The 18,642-nt window shown below is 35.5% G+C and overlaps 1 protein-coding gene across 11 annotated transcripts in view; it reads left to right on the forward strand.

The window, feature by feature from the left end:
• The window catches only part of ppip5k1b (diphosphoinositol pentakisphosphate kinase 1b), a 30,239-nt gene extending 11,597 nt beyond the window's left edge, over positions 1-18,642 (forward strand). For 2 of the 11 annotated variants that reach the window (XM_026202543.1, XM_026202545.1), the window contains 15 exons: positions 2,810-2,931; positions 3,276-3,458; positions 3,546-3,687; positions 3,790-4,013; positions 4,097-4,224; positions 5,199-5,322; positions 5,414-5,521; positions 5,593-5,709; positions 5,790-5,927; positions 6,938-7,034; positions 8,890-8,997; positions 10,098-10,160; positions 14,979-15,116; positions 15,544-15,654; positions 17,525-18,642. In XM_026202543.1, coding sequence (XP_026058328.1) covers positions 2,810-2,931; positions 3,276-3,458; positions 3,546-3,687; positions 3,790-4,013; positions 4,097-4,224; positions 5,199-5,322; positions 5,414-5,521; positions 5,593-5,709; positions 5,790-5,927; positions 6,938-7,034; positions 8,890-8,997; positions 10,098-10,160; positions 14,979-15,116; positions 15,544-15,654; positions 17,525-17,619 — 1,898 coding nt within the window. In that variant the 3' untranslated portion in view covers positions 17,620-18,642. Of the gene's footprint in view, positions 1-2,809; positions 2,932-3,275; positions 3,459-3,545; positions 4,014-4,096; positions 4,225-5,198; positions 5,323-5,413; positions 5,522-5,592; positions 5,710-5,789; positions 5,928-6,937; positions 7,035-8,889; positions 8,998-10,097; positions 10,161-14,978; positions 15,117-15,543; positions 15,655-17,524 lie in introns of all 11 variants that reach the window. The other 9 variants (XM_026202544.1, XM_026202546.1, XM_026202548.1 and 6 more) reach the window with 7 other exon arrangements.

Consider the following 18,642-nt stretch of genomic DNA (forward strand, 5'->3'; position numbering starts at 1 on the left):
TTCCGACTTTTTATCTTGCAGTTCTGAGAAACGAAATCAGAATTGCAAGTTTATATCCTGCAGTTCTGATTTTTTTCCTCAGAGTTGCATGATATAAACTCGCAGTTGTGAGAAATGAAGTTAGAGTTGCGAGATAAACTCACAATTCTGACTTTTCAATTTTTTTCATTTAATGACGCAATTGTGAGTTAAAGGGATAGTTCACCCCAAAATGAAAATTTGATGTGTACCTGCTTACCCCCAGGGCATCCAAGATGTAGGTGACTTTGTTTCTTCAGCAGAACACAAACCAAGATTTTTAGCTCAAATATATAAATATAAATAAATTTATATCTATATAAATACTGTTCAGTTTCTTGCACAGACTGATAATTTTGTCTTAACACATCAGTGTATTGCCATGAGCCGTAGGGTTTAATTTGGTTTAGTTAGTTTTTTTATTTTTTTATTTTATTGTATGTTTTAGCTGTGATCATCCACTTAAATTATAAGACTGATAGACTGCAATGATTTGAGGTAAAAATCTTGGTTTGTGTTCTATGAAGAAACAAAGTCTTGGATGCCCTGGGGGTAAGCAGGTAAACATCAAATTTATGGGGGGAAGTCACGGTGTGTGTGTGTTCACTGCTGTGTGTGTGCACTTTGGATGGGATAAATGCAGAGCACTAATTCCGGGTATGGGTCACCATACTTGGCCACATGTCATGTCACTTTTTCACTTTTAAATTTTCATTTTTCACAAGTCAGGATTTTGAGATATAAACTCAGGATTGTGAGATACAGACTTGTATTCACAAAAAAGTTTTAAACTTGGTATTCTGACTTTATAACTCACAATTCTGAGTTTATATGACACAATTCTGGGAAAAAGGTCAGATTTGCGAGTATATATCTTGCAATTCTGACTATAACTCTAACTATAAAAATGCATTAAAATATCCTCTTATAGTCAGAATTGTCTGAGGTCTAAATAAAAAAATATGTATACTTAAAATTATACAAATAGTATAAAATATTGAAGATATATAAAATTTTACATTTTAAGAATTCCAACAAATCATGCTTGTTCTTCCTTTAATTTTTGCCTCAAGAAAATTTCCGTGAATCCAGCCTAAGCTGTTTACAGGAACAGTTGTTTTGCTCCCTTTGCATGAGATCTTGATGAATTGGATGCTTTGACAAGATATTGTGTCTGTTTTTAGGTAGTGGGGCAATGATGCAGTTTTTCAAAGCTCATAGCTTTGGGCAGGAAACCAGTTCCACCTGCTTGTTCAATGGGCTTGGCATACAAAAGCATGTAGAGGCAGGACTCGGGGAGGCGTGAATACTTATTCCTCAAGTAGCACCTTTAACTTTCAATACGCCAGCACAGAAACTTCTTAGTCATGCTGTGGATTCTTTTCCATCACTTCCCCCCAGACCTTTGAGTCCATATTTGCATGCTGCAACTACCGTAATTGAGTGTAACTCATTACATTTCGGAGTTCACAGACTTCCAAAGACCAAACCATTTTCTCTTATCAGACTGAGTCAGCAGCATATTGCAATGCTGGTTAATGTAGTGTTCTTTTACCCTGAATTGTTAACTAGACAGCTGCAGGTCCCTCGGCTGTGAGTCCCCTATTGACTGTGGTAAGAAGAGATTTTGGATTTGTGCGTGGTCTTGATATTGGGTTAATGCATCATCTGCCCCATTCATCAATTTAATTGCTTAACATCCATCTCATTAAACTAATCCAAACTGGAGGACGCAACAAAAACATTCCATGCTTCGCTTTTGCCACGGTTTTGTGTGGAAGATGATATGGACGTTGGTCATGCTTTGACATACTGAAATAAAAGTAGTTATTTTTACTTTCGGTGTAGAGAGTTTGAAATTCTAGAGTTTACAATTTCTTTATTTGGAGATTTCTTTAAAAACTTTTATTACTACTACTTTATAAACTACTGTGCCATTATTTTCAGAATCTGTGACGTCAATTTTAAGACATGTCAGTCCAATATCTTGTCTAAACAGGTGGAATAAGACAATGTCATCCAGATTTTTGAACTTTTTTTTATGAAGGACTGCTAGTATTAACACCACGTAAGAAAAAAATGCTTTTGGCATAAAAAAAGTCATTTATGGGATGCAAAAATCTAATTATTACATATAAGCATAATTATGACAGTCAAAATTGAGTTAAAAATCTTAAGACATTAAAAAGTAAACTTTGAGATTATGATTTAATATGTAATAATTACCATAGATTTTTCATCTCATAAATTGCTACAGGACATGTTCTTGCATTCAGAACCAGCTTCATGAAGCACATTGTACATCTCAAAATTGTAAAAAACAAACAAACTTTCTTATAAATTTGCGTCGTAATGGCTAAATATCTCCATTTGACACTTGCTTACATGGACAAAAAGAACGGAGGGGGATGCAGCCTGTGTGAATGGCGGTTTGTTTTAGGGACTCATCTGTTCACTCAAATGGCCATTCTGAAATCCTAAATCAGAGTTCTGTTTGCTACTCAGTAGTGCAATGCAACACTCATTTGATAAGCACCTAAACCCACATTGCCGGATGCTTTCAACAGTGTGGATGCATTGAAATGCATGGATTATTTTTTTTATTTTTGTGGAAATATATTCAGCCTGTTGGTTGTACAGCATGTTATGTAGGTTTATAAATGGTGGTTATGTAATGTGAATGTGTGTGTAAACTCATTCCTTCCTTTGGCTCCAGGATATGCACATGCATCTGGAGCTCTGTTCTTGTAATTGCCGTTATTTCAAAGACTGTTTCTCTGTGCTTTTGCAGGCGACTATGCCGGCTTCCCTGGTTGTGGCCTTCTCCGTTTACACAGCACTTACCGCCATGACCTCAAAATTTACGCATCAGATGAGGGTCGTGTTCAGATGACTGCAGCAGCTTTTGCAAAGGTTTGTTGGGTTTTGTCTGCTGGGTATGTTGGTATTATATAATGCTCTGTGATGGGATTGATATAAACCACAGCAGGTTAAGAGCGGCGCTCAGAATTTAGCTTTTTTTATTTATTTATTTTTCTATTGTTTGCATTGCTTGTTTTAAAAAATATATATTTTTAATACTGTTTTTACTAAAAAGAAAATGGTTATTATTTGTAAATTATCTTTCTATTTGGTGGATCTTGCATTAAATTGTTTTATTCAAAATCATATCTATTATATCCAGTTTTAAATCCACCCCCCAACTGATTATTTCACAAATTAATTTACATTGAAATATTACTTGTGGCTGTATTCAGGGTCTGTTAGCACTGGAAGGAGAGCTGACTCCAATCCTCGTTCAGATGGTGAAGAGTGCCAACATGAACGGACTGCTGGACAGCGACAGCGACTCTCTCACTGACTGCCAGCAGAGAGTCAAAGCTCGATTACATGAGATCATGCAGAAGAACAAAGACTTCAGTGAGGAGGACTACAGCAAGGTTGAAGCGGGTTAACTGCTTATTTATAAAAGGCTCATAATCTTAGTCTAACTAAACCTAGTCTTAAATTTGTCCTGTCTCTTTAAGTTGGCTCCAACAGGCAGCCCATCTCTGGTGAACTCTATGGGGGTGATCTTCAATCCAGTCAGTACTTGTGATCGAGTTCACACACTCATTAAAAGCCTTACTTGGCAGATCTGTAAAAGGCTGGAAGACCCCAAATCTGCAGGTTTGCCCTCTCTATGGCTTCTTAGAAGGGGAAAAATATATATATATATATACTACATGTATATTTTTATATATATAAATATCTATTTTTTAATTTTCACAGATCTGCAGCTATACCACAGTGAGACTCTGGAGCTCATGCTGCAGCGCTGGTCCAAACTGGAGCGTGACTTCCGCATGAAAAACGGCCGCTATGACATCAGTAAGATCCCAGATATCTATGACTGTGTGAAATACGACACCCAACACAATTCTTCTCTGGGGCTGGAGGACACGCTGGAGCTTTTCCGTCTGTCCAGAGCACTTGCAGACATCATTATCCCACAGGTAGAGGAATAGTTAAATGCGGCGAATAGTGTTCATGTGTTCTCGTTCACCTTGGTGTTAGCTGCATACACGCTCTCTTTCAGGAGTATGGAATCACTAAAGCAGAGAAGCTGGATATTGCCAGTGCCTACTGCCTGCCTCTGGTCAAGAAGATTCAGCTGGATCTTCAGAGAACCCATGAGGACGAGGCCGTCAACAAGCTGCATCCACTGTGAGTCTCTGTACTGGGGTACAGTGCCTGACTCTTTGACCGAGTGAAGTCTATACTGTACATCCTGCAAAGGGCTTTAAATTACTATTAGTACATTCCACTTCAGCATTCATGTTTTTTTTGTGTGGTTATTTTACTCACAGCCCCTCGCACTTAACTTTTACCTTTATTTATGTATTTATTTATTGGCCATAGTTAATGCTTTGATGAAAAGCTTTTTCATTTCAGATTTATTAACTTATATCCATTTTACTTGCACTAAAATGGTGAACAGTTTTTGTCAATAAAAAATAACATTTTTTTTTTTTGTTGGCAGTAATATATATGTAAAAACATATTCACACTTCAGCAATCCAAACGTGACCATTTTGAAAGATATATAATTATTTATTTATTAATTTATTTATTTATTTTCAATATTGTTGTTATTGATATTAAGTTTTTTTTATAGTCATTGTTTTTTTTTGTTTGTTTGTTTTTTTATGAAAATGTTTTATCATGCCATATTTTTTAAATAATTGTAAATGCAATCTGTTGAAATGTATTAAATGTAGTAAATGTTACTCCTGCACTAAAATAGAATAGCATTTTTGTCAGCATTTTTTTTTTTTTTCAAATAATAGCAAACCACAATTTAGCAAACCAGGCCAAAAGTTTCTTCAAAGCAGATATTAATTTGTTTAATGTTTATTTTAAAAAGTTTTGATATTTAAACTAAAATCCATACAGATTTTTTAAATGAACATTTTTAACACTCATTTCTTTGTTGACAATACTATGTAAAATAGCAAAACAAAATTAACATTAAAAAAATTCAAATAAAAATTATATTAATTATATATTGTATTATAACTAAATGACAAGTTCCCACTTCTCCTTCAAAACCATGCAGTATGTTCTTCAGCTACACTGTTGTAGAAGCTCTGCAGTCTCAGAACCTGTGAGTGATCAGGTTATGTGTTTCATTCCTCCTGGTGGTTCAGGTACTCGCGGGGCGTGATGTCTCCGGGTCGACATGTTCGAACCCGGCTGTATTTCACCAGCGAGAGCCACGTCCACTCCCTGCTTAACATCTTTCGCTACGGAGGCCTGTTAGACGTGAGTCAACAAACATCAAGCATGCACATGATGCCCCGCATCATGCTAAATGCAGGTTACTATTTTCTCTATCATATCTGTGTTTGTTTAGGAGCTAAAAGATGACCAGTGGAAGCAGGCTATGGACTACCTCAGCGCTGTAACCGAACTCAACTATATGACACAGATTGTTATTATGCTGTATGAGGACAATAACAAGGTACAAGATGTGGCATCAGCAATTTGTACTCAATTTCTATGCTTCGTTCATATGCTGATATCTGTCTGTAGGACCCCTCTTCAGAGGAACGTTTCCATGTGGAGTTGCACTTTAGCCCTGGAGTGAAGGGGTGCAAGGATGAGGAGAATGCACCGATGGGTTTTGGCTTCCGGCCTGCCTCCTCCGAGGTCTGTGTTTTACTTGCCCCATGGATTATACATATATACATGCTGGTCCACTTCCAACACTTCCATTTCACATGTAACAGAACCACGAGATGCAGACAGACCCAGGCAGTCTTGAAGACCTTTCTCAAGACGAGCCTGACAGAGCTGCACTGACTGAGCCAATCAGCATTCAGAGGAAGTCACCACTCATACGAGGCCGAAAGGCTGGATCTATGGAGGTACAGTACTGTATTATAGCCTCTTCTAATAGGCGGCTGCCATAATCCAAAAATGGACACAAACATTTACTTGAAATTCAATTAATTTAACTGCCAACTGTGTGGTGATAATAGTGCAAGGTTAATGGCACAAGAGAGTTTCGTGAGGATAATATAGTCTAATCCATAAGTGACATTTTGTGAAAATAAACATGTGAAATTAAGGGTAACACTTTACCTAGAGCCATTACATTGTTACATAATGCATTTAAAATTTCATTATAATAATTTACGACAAGATATTGTGTATTACAATGTACATTATGAATAATTATAACTCATTATACCCTTTAATAACCCTTTATGTTGCATTCTACATTAAGGTTTAAGAAAAAGTGCCACCACCAAATTAAGATATTGCTAAAAATGTTTTGGATGATATTTTAATAGGTTATGTTAATGACCGTATAAAATGAATAAATAAAACAATTACAGTGCTATATTTATTTACAAAAATATTGATCATAAATCATACAGTAATATTTTCTCACATAGTACAACGATTTCAAATGTTTGCGCTCTGTAATATATATATTTTTAAATTAATACTTTTATTGAGCAAGAGTTCCTTGAACTGATCAAAAGTGACAGTAAAGACAATTATAATGTTACAAAAAATTATGTTTTAAAGAAAAACGATTATTTTTGCCTTTCAACTTAAATAATCCTGAAAAAATGTATCATGGTTACAACAAAAACATTAAGCAGCACAATTTTTTTTTTTTTCAGCACCAGATCATTATATTATGATTTCTGAAGGATCGTCTTTGAATCTTTGAACAGTTGTTTACATTTAAAAATATATAAATAACATTTATATTCCTTCACAGGGGTCATCATACAGGGGTGTAATTTAAAAACTGAATAACAAGCGGAATTTATTTAGAAAGAAGGAATGTTGTGGTAAAATGATTAGCAATGCTGTTTTGTGTTGGTATAATTATATTTTTTCTGTTTTCCTCTCTTTGCAGGCTCTTTCAGAGAGTAACACTTCTTCTCGAGGGCTGGCGTATCGCATCTTCCCATCGACTTCTCGTCAGTCACCCGAGATCAAACCCAGCGGGCTAGGTGGGAGTTACATTTCACTTGTGTTGTTCTCATGCACCACATCTCTTCGGAAAAACCTCTTTAGTGACCAATCCCGGTTGACCATTAAACGCACTTGTTTCTGTTTAGCGCCAATGACAGTTCAAGGACCCTTCTCAAGTTCATTTAAATCATGTGCATCGGAAATGCGTCCATGCTGCCAGTAGTGCTCAAAATATGGCTGCTGGCAGTGCCTTCTCTGCTATTCTTGTCTATACTATTTCTGTCTCCAAAGAACATTTACAGGGCGACAATGCGCAGTTTTTGTTAGGCCCGGCGTTGCATAATGATTAGAGATTGGGGCTAACGTTTGCACCTCACTAAACCTTTAAAGCATGATTTGCAGATCACTATTTTTTAACTAAGTGCATGTTGTATATGGCATGTCTTTCATTTGAGTGCTGGTTTTTTTATAGTACTACCCTCTGCTGGTTGCAGTTAGAGCCTTAAATTAAATTCGTTAGAGTTTCACCCTCCTGCACTGGCAATATATTTTTGTTCCCAACCAAAGACCAGCGGTTTAACTGGGTTTTCTATTAAAAAAAATTCTCTATAGGCCTGGAATTGAGCTTAAAGGAATAGTTCAGCCAAAAATGAATGTTAAAAATGGAAGACAAAATCTTTTTAAAATCTATTTTAAAATGCTTGTTCAATTGTTATCTTCATTTTTTTTTTTTGGTTTATATGGTTCTGTAAAACTTTTATATAATTTTCAACAAACAGTTGAAGTACTTAATTTAAAACAATATTTTTTTACTTTTATTTTTCTAAATAATATATATTAAAGATTACGTTAAAGGGTTACTCCACCCCAAAATGAATATTTGTCATCAATCACTTACCCCCATGTCACTCCAAACCCATAAAAGCTTTGCTCTTCTTCAGAACACAATTTAAGATATTTTGGATGAAAACCGGAAGGCTTTTGACTGTCCCATAGACTGCCAAGTAAATTACACTGTCAAGGTCCAGAAAAGTATGAAAGACGTCGTCAGAATAGTCCATCTGCCATCAGTGGTTCAACCTTAACATTATAAAGCAACGACAATACTTTTTGTATGCAAAGAAAACAAAAATAATAACTACACTTTTCTGCCTCAGCTGTGCTGTGCTGATGCGCTGTTTTTTGTTCAAATCAAAGCGTAAATACACGTAAATGTATCCTTGTGTCGTGGCTGAAGTGCGTACACAGTTTGCATTCAGCTCATATTTTCCGAAATGGCGCTACGGTGATGCGGAGAGCCAGAGGAGATGAATTGTTGAATAAAGTTGTTATTTTTGTTTTCTTTGCATACAAAAAGTATTTTCGTCTCTTCATAATGTTATGGTTGAACCACCGATGGCAGATGGACTATTTTACTTGCCAGTCTATGGGACCGTCACAAGCCTCCCGGTTTTCATCCAAAATATGTTAAATTGTGTTCCGAAGACAAATTAAGCTTTTACAGTTTTGGAATGACATGGAGGTAAGTGATTAATCACAAAATTTAAATTTTGGAATGCAGTATCCCTTTAAACTACATATTCTTTTCAAAAATGTCAATGTCATTTTTGACAGTCATAGTACCCTGGTATTTTTTACTTTATGCCCTAATATATATATATATATATATATATATATATATATATATATATATATATATATATATATATATATATATATATATAAACTTGACATTTTAATTCAGAAATGTTTTAGAACAGATCGTTTAATTTTTGACTTCTTCAGATGAGGAGCTGCATGTTCACTTGTGAAAACTAACCAATACTAACCCTCCCCCCTTCCCCTCCCCCCTGCCCCCGCCCCACCACGCTCTCCCTCCCCTCCCACACGCAGGCGCCCAGTGTGCGGGCCTCTTCAGTGCCTCCTTCCCCAACCTGAGAGACCTAGCACGAGTTCCCCGCAAAAAGCCCTGCTCGCTCAGGAATCGGTCTTCTCAAACCGGTATGTCCCAAACACACACACACACACACAGGGTCATAATGTACCTGAAGATTCAAATGATCACAAACGTCCCAGCGAACATTTCTTCTGAATAATGTCTAGATATTCCCATTTTACATTATTCAGTGCAACAAATAATGTTGAGTAGCATTCAGTTTTCTTACTTCCATCCCAGTGGCTGTTTTCAACATTCTTGAAATTATAGTCTTGTTTTCATCCCAAAAAAGCCATTACAGACAGCAGGAGCTGTTCCTAAACTATTTGTGTCCAGCTGTTTATCAGTGTCTCTCATAGGAAAATAAGGTTTCCACAGTTACCAAATAATGCTATAACTAATCGTTTGTCACCTTTGCTAAGTGGCTTATTTGCATGCAGCATGTGCATGTAAACACATTTCATGATGTGCTAAATTGCACAAATTTGCAAGCTATTTTATGCAAAAGAGAAACAATTTAGTGTCCTACGGCAATTCTGAAGATGTGTTTGTGATTTATAATATCCATAGCAACACAAATGATTGCTTTTACCACAATCTCTGACTGATATTAGGGTTATTTGCAAAGCATTTATTAGAAATTGCACTCCAATTTCATATGTGCAAACAAATGCGTTTTCTCTGTCCCCATCAGGATTAAATACATTATTTGAAATTATTATTTGAAGTGAATTAGCTATTCTTGTTTTATTATATTTATTATTATTATTAATAATACTAATCGAAATGAATGTTCACCCCTCTCTCTCTCTTAGCAGCATTAATAGTTTTGTCCACAGGGTGTTGCTGTGTCTCTTAGATATAGAGGATTACCTTGCGTAACACATTTGAAATAGCACCCAAAATACTGCCATGTCATGCTGCATCCACAGAGAATTCTGGGTAGTTTGTTGTGACATCTGTTGTTTTTTTGGTACTCTTATCTCCACATTCAAGGGCTGGTCCACTGTTACTTTTACCTGCTTATTATAGATGCTTTAACCAGGGACGGAAAGACTGCATGATGGTGGGAGGATTAAAACTGCTGGTGTTTTTGAGTAAAAGTGAAAGGTCACGAGGGCCGCAGTGACACGAGTAATGCTGAATGCTTCTTTTATCTCCTCAGAGCTGCTCTCTATGCCGGCAGTAAAGAGATTTTCTGTGTCGTATGCCAGGCATCCGACTAATGGTATGTTTGGAGTTCTTGATTGCGTGTTTTTTTGTTGACACTCTCCTGCATGCCCTCTGCTGCCTCTAGTCTTCGTAATTTAGCTCAGTTTGTGATTTTTGTTGAATTTATTTCATGAATCAGGGAGGCTTTTCTTCACCTTTTTCATTTAGATTCACAAGACACACCCATCTTAATTCATTTCTCCTTCTGATTGGCTAGATGCATGGGTTGTGTACCGAATATATCACTCTGGATATATTGCTGTTTGTGTGGAAAAATGTGTGAACACCTTTCATGTTGATCCACTTGACCAGAAATGATTAACCCTTTCACCACCATTACTGCATTAATGATCACATGGCATATGCATTACTTTAAACGACGTCTTCATTGCAAAATAAATCATAGTCTTAATATTAAATAATTAATAATTATACAGACATTTATTTGATGAAGAAAATCTTTATGATATTAAGACTTTTCAGAGAATATATTTGTATTTATTTATTAATTTATTACTAGAATTAAAAGGATAAAAAATGATTTCATCCATGGCAACATTTTACTTTTCTATTTATTTTATTTTAGTTTTTATATACTACAATAAATAATAACAAAATATATACACTATATAAAATAAAAACTATATATAGACCATTTTAAAACTACTAATAATGGAAAAACACATCTAAATATTTTGCTAAAAAATTTTTTTAAAGCATTTCTGCAGTGTTTATAGTTCCCTCATTGTAATATATTAAAGCACTTTTGCCAGTGGGGATAATGGATAGACTTCACACTTTGCATGATGGTCATAGATGCTAATGGGGTGAGGGTTAACATCTGTTTTACCTGAATCATGATCTTGATTTAAATCAAATGTATGAAAATGATGTGCATTTTTATTTGAACAAACTTGTTCATGTATGCATGATCTTATTGATTGTTTCAATACATCTTAAGTAGAAGTTTCAAAGCTTCAATTCGTATTTACCAAGTTTGACTTTGTTTTTGGTCTTAAATTTTGTGAGACATTTAAGATGATCATTATAGTCACATTCACAAGTTTTCCTCATGAAGCAAGTCTGTTGCTGGGGGACTGAACCCTTTTAAAATGATGCAGATGTTTAGCACAAGGCTTTGTCGAATGTGGGCGTCTCTGTAGGGATTTGAGCTCAGACGGGTTTTGAAGAGGTTGAAGTGTTTTTCTTCACACAGTACAGCCTAGGAAAGAGTTGAAATGATCTAACTCTGCTTATTTCATTTGACACTTTAACACAGCTTGAGGGAAACTCATTTTTGCCACGAGTCTAAAAACCCTTCAGACAGGCTAACCATGTGTTTCCTATCAACACGTGTCAGTCATCTTTCCAGCCTTTAAGGATATCTGTCAAGACCGAGGAAGATTTACGTGCTATCATTCAGCACGCAAAAAAAAGGTTTTACATTGCGATCGTTTGTAGTAGAATTGCAGGCTCTAATACATGATCTGATTTAAAGTGAGAAAAATGTTGGACTGACTCATTTAAGCTGCAGATTATGAGGAAAAAACATACTGTTTAGACCAAGTTAATCAAGTCATTAAAATCAAGTTAGTAAACCCAGAAAACCGATGCATCCTGCTGTTTAAAAAAAAAAAATAAAGTCATTGTTTTTGCAATTATTGACCTTAGTTATTTTATTTATTATTAATTATGACTTTTAAATACTTTTATATAATTATTATTAGTTTTTTTATTGACAGTAGTATTTTGCACTATTAATCTACATGATGTTATTAAATATTAATCAATGTTTGTTTAATTATTATAATTGATATTTAAATGAGCTGCTTTTTCAAGCTAAAAACATCTGTTTTAATTGCAGATTATTTATATTATTAATTTTCATTATTGTTATTTATTTGGGCTGCTTTTTCAGTCTGAAATGGATATACCTTAAGGTATATACATTAAGGTATATTGGTTAGATAATATTGTGTATTATGGACTATTGTATATATGCTCTTTAAATATTAGTTGCATGTCACAGAAGTGCATAAAAAATGCTTCAGTGCAAGATTATTGCTGCTTGTTACAGCTGACTTTGTTTGAATGACTCACTATGTTATGAAACTTCAGGAGTGTTTGCATGCACTATTCGAATGTTTCATTCAAATACAAATACCACAGCATAATTTGAACGTGAGTTGATAATGCAAAGAGCTTTGCTCAATCTTTAGGCTCTGTTCGGAGAGTTAGCTTCTTACAGGGACTCTAATTGCACCCTAGTTGCCTCTGAAAATAGTTGTAGGTCCTGACAAAACCAAAAACATTAATTTCAGCTCATTAATTGTATGTTGCTGAGCCACTGGCAGAAACATCCCAGCAGGGGTTGAGGCAGTGGATCCTCATTGCTGTGTGCTGCAGTCCTCCTCCTCCTTCTCCATCTCTGTCATCCCTTTGTTCCCCCTCAACCTGCAGTGTTTATTTCCCTCCCGATTCCCCGAAGCCTTGGCTTCCCTACGGCCCACACCATCCCTCCTCCATCTCTGCCACATCTCTGCTTACCTCATCCCTCTCCCTCCTGTCCTCCTACTCTCCTCCTCCTCCTCCTGTTACTCAGTATTTTCCTCCTGTTACTCCGTGGATTTGAATAATTCTGCTTATGAATCTGACTCAATAATTAACTGTAGTTAATAAACAAAACAAAAATGACACAGTTTATGATTTTATTAAATTGAAACGTTTTTATTCATAAAATTATCAAAAATGTGAAATAAATGGTACTTTCTTTCTACTCTCCATCTTCCCAAAATTCCTGTTTTTTTTTAATGACTAGTTTCTTTCTTTCTGAAGAATTAATAATGCTTTACTCTCAAAATCACTCTACTCTTTACTTCTGTTTACTTGCCTTTCTTCTCCTCTACCTTCCCAGAATTGCTGTGCCTTTATTAAGTATCTTTATTAAGTTATTTGTTTTTCTTAAAAATAACAAATAAGAAATGAGTAGTACTAAAAACTGTCATTACTCTTTCCTTTCCATCTTTTCCTGTCTTCCCGTTATTGCTGTCCCTGGACATTTGTTATCCCTCTCTGTTGCTAACCATCACCTCTTGCATCCATCATTCTCTCTCCCCTCTGTAGCACTCTTAAATGAGCATCAGGTGGTAAAGCTGTTAGCTGGGCTCCACCACCTACACCGCTGCTCCTACCACCTCCGCCTGCTCCGTGCTGGCCAGAAACCCCCAGAATGCCTCTCTGGTCAGCACTCTTGTCACTTGCCCAGTCCTTCCCCTGCTTCATGTCTAATGACCTCATTTTTGATGTACACGTGCAAAGTGTGTGATGCATCAGCTTACGCCAAAGTGTTACAGTTATCTGCTCTGCTCTTTTATCTGACTTCTTGCTTTTCACCACTCATTTCGTTCTGCTATATAACATCTCATAACCTCTGATCCTCTTTTCTTATCGCATGCCTGTACATATGGCTTGGTGAATGTGAAGATTACTTGCTTATGTTGACGTCTACATAGAGTAAGTATAATACTCTTGCAGCTATTTACATGTTATTTAGAGTAACTTAATTGATGAAATGTTACCATTTTCCAGGACTGAAAGATGATCCACAAGAGGCCTGTAGATACATTTATTTTACCGCCATTATTGAGTGTTCTCATGCTTTGTGCCCTTATACCTTCTTTACCATGGTAAAATCAATTTAACGATCAAATCAATTAAGTGAATGTGAAGAATTCTGGATATAATAGAGTATATACAAATATTTTTGTAGCCCATGTAAGGAACAGGATTATGCATCAAACCTAGCTTGAGCCCATAAATCATTCAAAGATTCTATATTTTAATTGTGCTTTTACTGTGTGTGTTTATTGCATACCATATGGTGTGTACAAACTGCATGACTAGATTTGGTTACTAAACAAAGCATCCTGGCACACTTGATTTCAGTAAAGTCAAATGAATAACATCATCTAAACTGTACATTGTTATTGCTCTTTTGAAACTCAAAATTATTTTTCATAAATCAAGATGGATTCGTTCAGATCTTGAACTCACTAACTGAATGACCTGCTTGCAAAAGTTCTCAAGTTACACAAAGCCGCACAGTGCAATCTGATTACCAACTATTGTAAAGAACTACAGTGCACCCAGCTTATGAGATTAAGAAAGAAAGCTTTTTTTAAAAATATGCAAATCTTTCATATATTATAAAGTGCTGAATTAAACTGCTTCTGTATAACTATGTTATTTTTTGTCATTATTAAACTGCGAAAGTATATCACTTCCATTTACAGATTTTCTCTATCATCATCAAGTTCCATTACCGCTAACCTCAACACATTAGCTAACAAAGACATAATTAAATACACTTTCAATGTACTGGGCTCATTAAAGTGCATTTCTCCAGCATTGCACTTGTTTTTTTTTTTTATGACAGTTTCTCTAATCTTTTTATTGGTTAGTTAAACATGTAAAGCTTCAAATTGGTTTATTAGTCTGCTGCAGCAGTCCGTCCAAATTTTCTCTGCATTAAACTGATGATAATGTCTTGCAAATGAGATGCAAAGCACTTTGTTAGTGGACAGAAATTCTAGAACTTGTTCGATTTCACCATATTAATTGTTAATAGGGAACAGGGAACATTGCGATTCCAGTTGCATCTTTGAGGTTTTCTGGAACCATTGGCGAAATGCTGTTTGTTTGGCAATAGAGTGCCTATAGGCCACAAGAGGTTGGCTTCATACTACATACAAGAGCTCAAAGTGTGCTCATGGGATATCTGTAATGATGGCTGCCACTGAACGAGTTTGTGTTTTTGGACCATGTGTTGGTGCAGGGTTTGAAGGTTGCTCCTTGGTGCCCTCCATCTATCCACTGGAGACACTGCACAATTCGCTGTCCCTCAAGCAGGTGGACGAGTTCCTCACCACGTTGTGTAAAAACGGGAGCGAGACACAATTCAAGAGGCTCAAATGTAAGTGGATGAATACTTTGACATTCATTGTTACACTTGATTATCATGATCTCTTTTTTACATGAGGATGTTGATCACACTGGCATTAAAGTGAAAATGTATTTACACTGAACTGAAACCAAACATCGGTGTATAGCTGTAAACTGCTTAAATGACATTTAAAATAGCCCTTAGTGTTTAGATTCTTTATTGACATTAATGATCCAATGAAGAACCGTTAACATCCATAAAACCTTTCCATTCCACAAAAGGTTTTATTTTTGTTTTTTGTGTATTTTATTTTTAAAGTTAGATTTTGAAGATGTTCTTGACACTAAAAATGGTTTTAAACCAAGAGATTGTTTTGGAAACCAAGACTGTCAAAACACCCATTTGGAACCTTAATTTTTAGTGTATTTGAGTGTATGTTCTTTTCTTTTCTCTTTAGCCCTGTCTGCCATGTTTGAGTCACACTCCCAGCCATCCATAGATGTTGATAATCAGGAGACCCCAATGTCAACTCCAGTCCAGAACCAACCAGCTCCACAGTCTCTCTGGTGTGAGTATACTTCACTTTAACTTAATAGACACCCACTTTATTAGATGCACATTGCTCGGACCTTCTGTTGCCTACAGAACTGCTTCAATTCTCCATGGCATACATTCCAGTGAGATTTTCATGCATTTGCTCCAGATTTGTCGCCTGCAATCCCGAGTCTCCACTGTATCCCAAACATGCTCTCTTGGATTGGAATCTGGTGACTCTGGAGGCCATATGAGCAGATCATCTTTATCATATCTGGATGCCTAAATTCATTGAGTTGCTGCCATGAGATTGGCTGATTACATATTTGTATTAATGAACAGGATGAAAAGGTGTTCCTAGTAAAGTGTTGGACAAATGTTTGGCATGTTATTGTCATCTTATAACTGTCATAGTCCCTGTTTTTCATTAAGGTTAAGGCCCTTTTGAGGGCAATTTAAATGGGCACTCTTACTGGACGAGACATGAAACCTCCATTTGGTGCAAAATTTAGTCGTCAGGTTTATTCTAGTTTTTAGCTCTTCCATTTAGATGATTACTGTTGTCTTTTAATGCCGCAGTTTCCCCTGAGAGTTTAGTGATTTATGTGCAGTCTGTGGCTTTAGGGGCAGCTTTCAGTAAAAATCTAGGTTGCGTTAGTCACTGCGTTGTCTGCCTCTTTGTTAGCCATTTACTATAATATTGTTGTTTGTAAAAGTGGGGCTAGGTACATGCTGGAAGACAAAAGTATCTTTCAGATTAATAGTGTAATTGTTCTGTTTTTGGTTATGTAACATTAGTTCCATGAGGCTGTTTACGAAGGACAATAGAGCAGGATATCAGTTATATATATGTGGTCATGTGAAAAGATGATTTATGGAACCAATACTAAGAATCTGCCAAGAGGCTCTAGTTTAATTGACTTTCTATTATGTTTTTTAAAATTAATTTTGAGTGCTGTGATTGATTACTGTGACACAAGCGGTACCAATTGGAATTGCTATTGGTTATTCAGATACTGAAGCCCCACCCCAAAATCACGCCATTGTTTGAGCCAAGGTTGTTGTGTTAGGTTACAGGATGATTACTGTAAATGAATATATAAAAGATTATATAATAATATATAAATGTTTCCAGGACTGAATGTTTGAATGTTTTCCAAGATTGATAATAATAAATGTTTCTTTAGCACAAAATGAGATCGGAATGATTTCTGAAGGATCATGTGACACTGAAAACTGCAGTACTGATGCTGAATGTTCAGATTTGCCATCCCAATAATAATAATAATATTGTATATTTTAGCAATAGCCAAAAAACATTGTATGCATTATAATTTCCGATTTTTTTCTTTTATGCCAAAAATCATTAGGATAATAAATAAAGATCATGTTCCATGAAGATATTTAGCAAATTTCTTACCATAAATATAACAAAACTTACTTTTTGATTAGTAATATCCATGGCTTGGACAAATTTAAAGGCGATTTTCTCAGTATTTCGTTTTTTTTTTTGTTTTTTTTCACCCTCAGATTCCAGATTTTCAAATAGTTTTATCTTGGCCAAATATTGTCCAAACCTAATAGACCATACATCAATGGAAAGTTTATTTTTTTCAGCTTTCAGGTGGTGTATAAATCTCAGTTTCAAAAAATCGACACTTAAGACTGGTTTTGTGCTCCAGGGTCACATATAAGCAAAATCTTACTGATTCTAAACTTTTGATCTTTTTGTTTTCAACTCAAATAAGATAACATGTCATTTAAAGTACATTTGATTAAATTAATGATTATGACATTATTACATTTAAAGGATTTTTTGGTCAAAGCAACAACTACAAATGGAAAAAAATAAATAAAAAATATGAAAGACAAGGATCTTTAACTGTGTGTGTGTTTGTGTGCAGACACCAGCAGCCCTCCCAGTACCGTATCCAGTTCTGGGCCCTCGTCTCCATCTTTGCCCGATCCCTCATCCAACTTCAGATTCAACAGCGAGTAGAAACATCTTTTACTCTTAGATCAGTTTCACAGTGTCTGTTTGAAAAGTTAGAGGTTAAGATTGATATGGTCCATGTTATCTACTTGGAAGCTGCTAATATTGTACTATCTGCACTTCTACCTGAACAATGCAGAGCCTCTTTGTCTGAGATTCAGCTGATAGTTTGATCTGTCAGCAAATACAGCTCTGAAACCAGTAATTATCTCTTCCGCTGTACTTCTGAGCTCCGGTGGAGTTGGATAGTAATTATGATCCCAGATTCAGCAGCAGAGAGACAGAGACATTACAGACAATAGTAATTGTGTGTGCATCTTTTTCCCCCACCCTACAAATGCAACTCAAATAAATACTCAAAGAAGCATACAAGTCCAAATATATATATTTAATCATTCAGATCCAATTGTGTTATTTTAATCGTACCACTATTTTTTTTTCAGTTTGTGTATATTATAATTATTTTATGATTTTCTTTTTTGATCATGTGATTTCTTTTTAGATCTACCAAAAAATTGCTGTATTTTTATTATGTGAATTGCAAAGGTATTGTTTGAGAATGATTCAAGGGATAGTTCACCCAAAAATGAATATTCTGTCATCGTTTACTCACCCGTCATGTCATTCAGAACCTGTATGAATTTATTTCTTCTGTTAAATATAAAAGAAGATATTCTAAAGAAAGTTGTAAATCAAAAAGATGGTGGCACCCAATGACTTGCATAATATTTTTTTTTTCCAAACCATTGAAGTGAATGGCTACCGTCAAATGTTTGGGTTACCCACATTCTTCAAAATCTCTTATTTTGTGCTCAACAGAAGAAACTCAAACAGGTTTAGTGCAACCTGAAAAAATGAGTAAATGACAGAATTTTAATTTTGAGCAGGACCCGTCCCATAAAATGAGCTGCAATAGACTTTTCAGGAGTGTTCAGCTGTTTGTAATCTGCTGTAGTGTTTACTCTGTAAAGTTGAAAGTATATTTAATTTTAGAGACTTGTATTACTTAAATAAATGGCTTTAAATGTG

The sequence above is a fragment of the Carassius auratus genome, chromosome 25 (genome assembly GCF_003368295.1).
Source record: "Carassius auratus strain Wakin chromosome 25, ASM336829v1, whole genome shotgun sequence".
In the NCBI taxonomy this organism is placed as follows: Eukaryota; Metazoa; Chordata; class Actinopteri; order Cypriniformes; family Cyprinidae; genus Carassius; species Carassius auratus.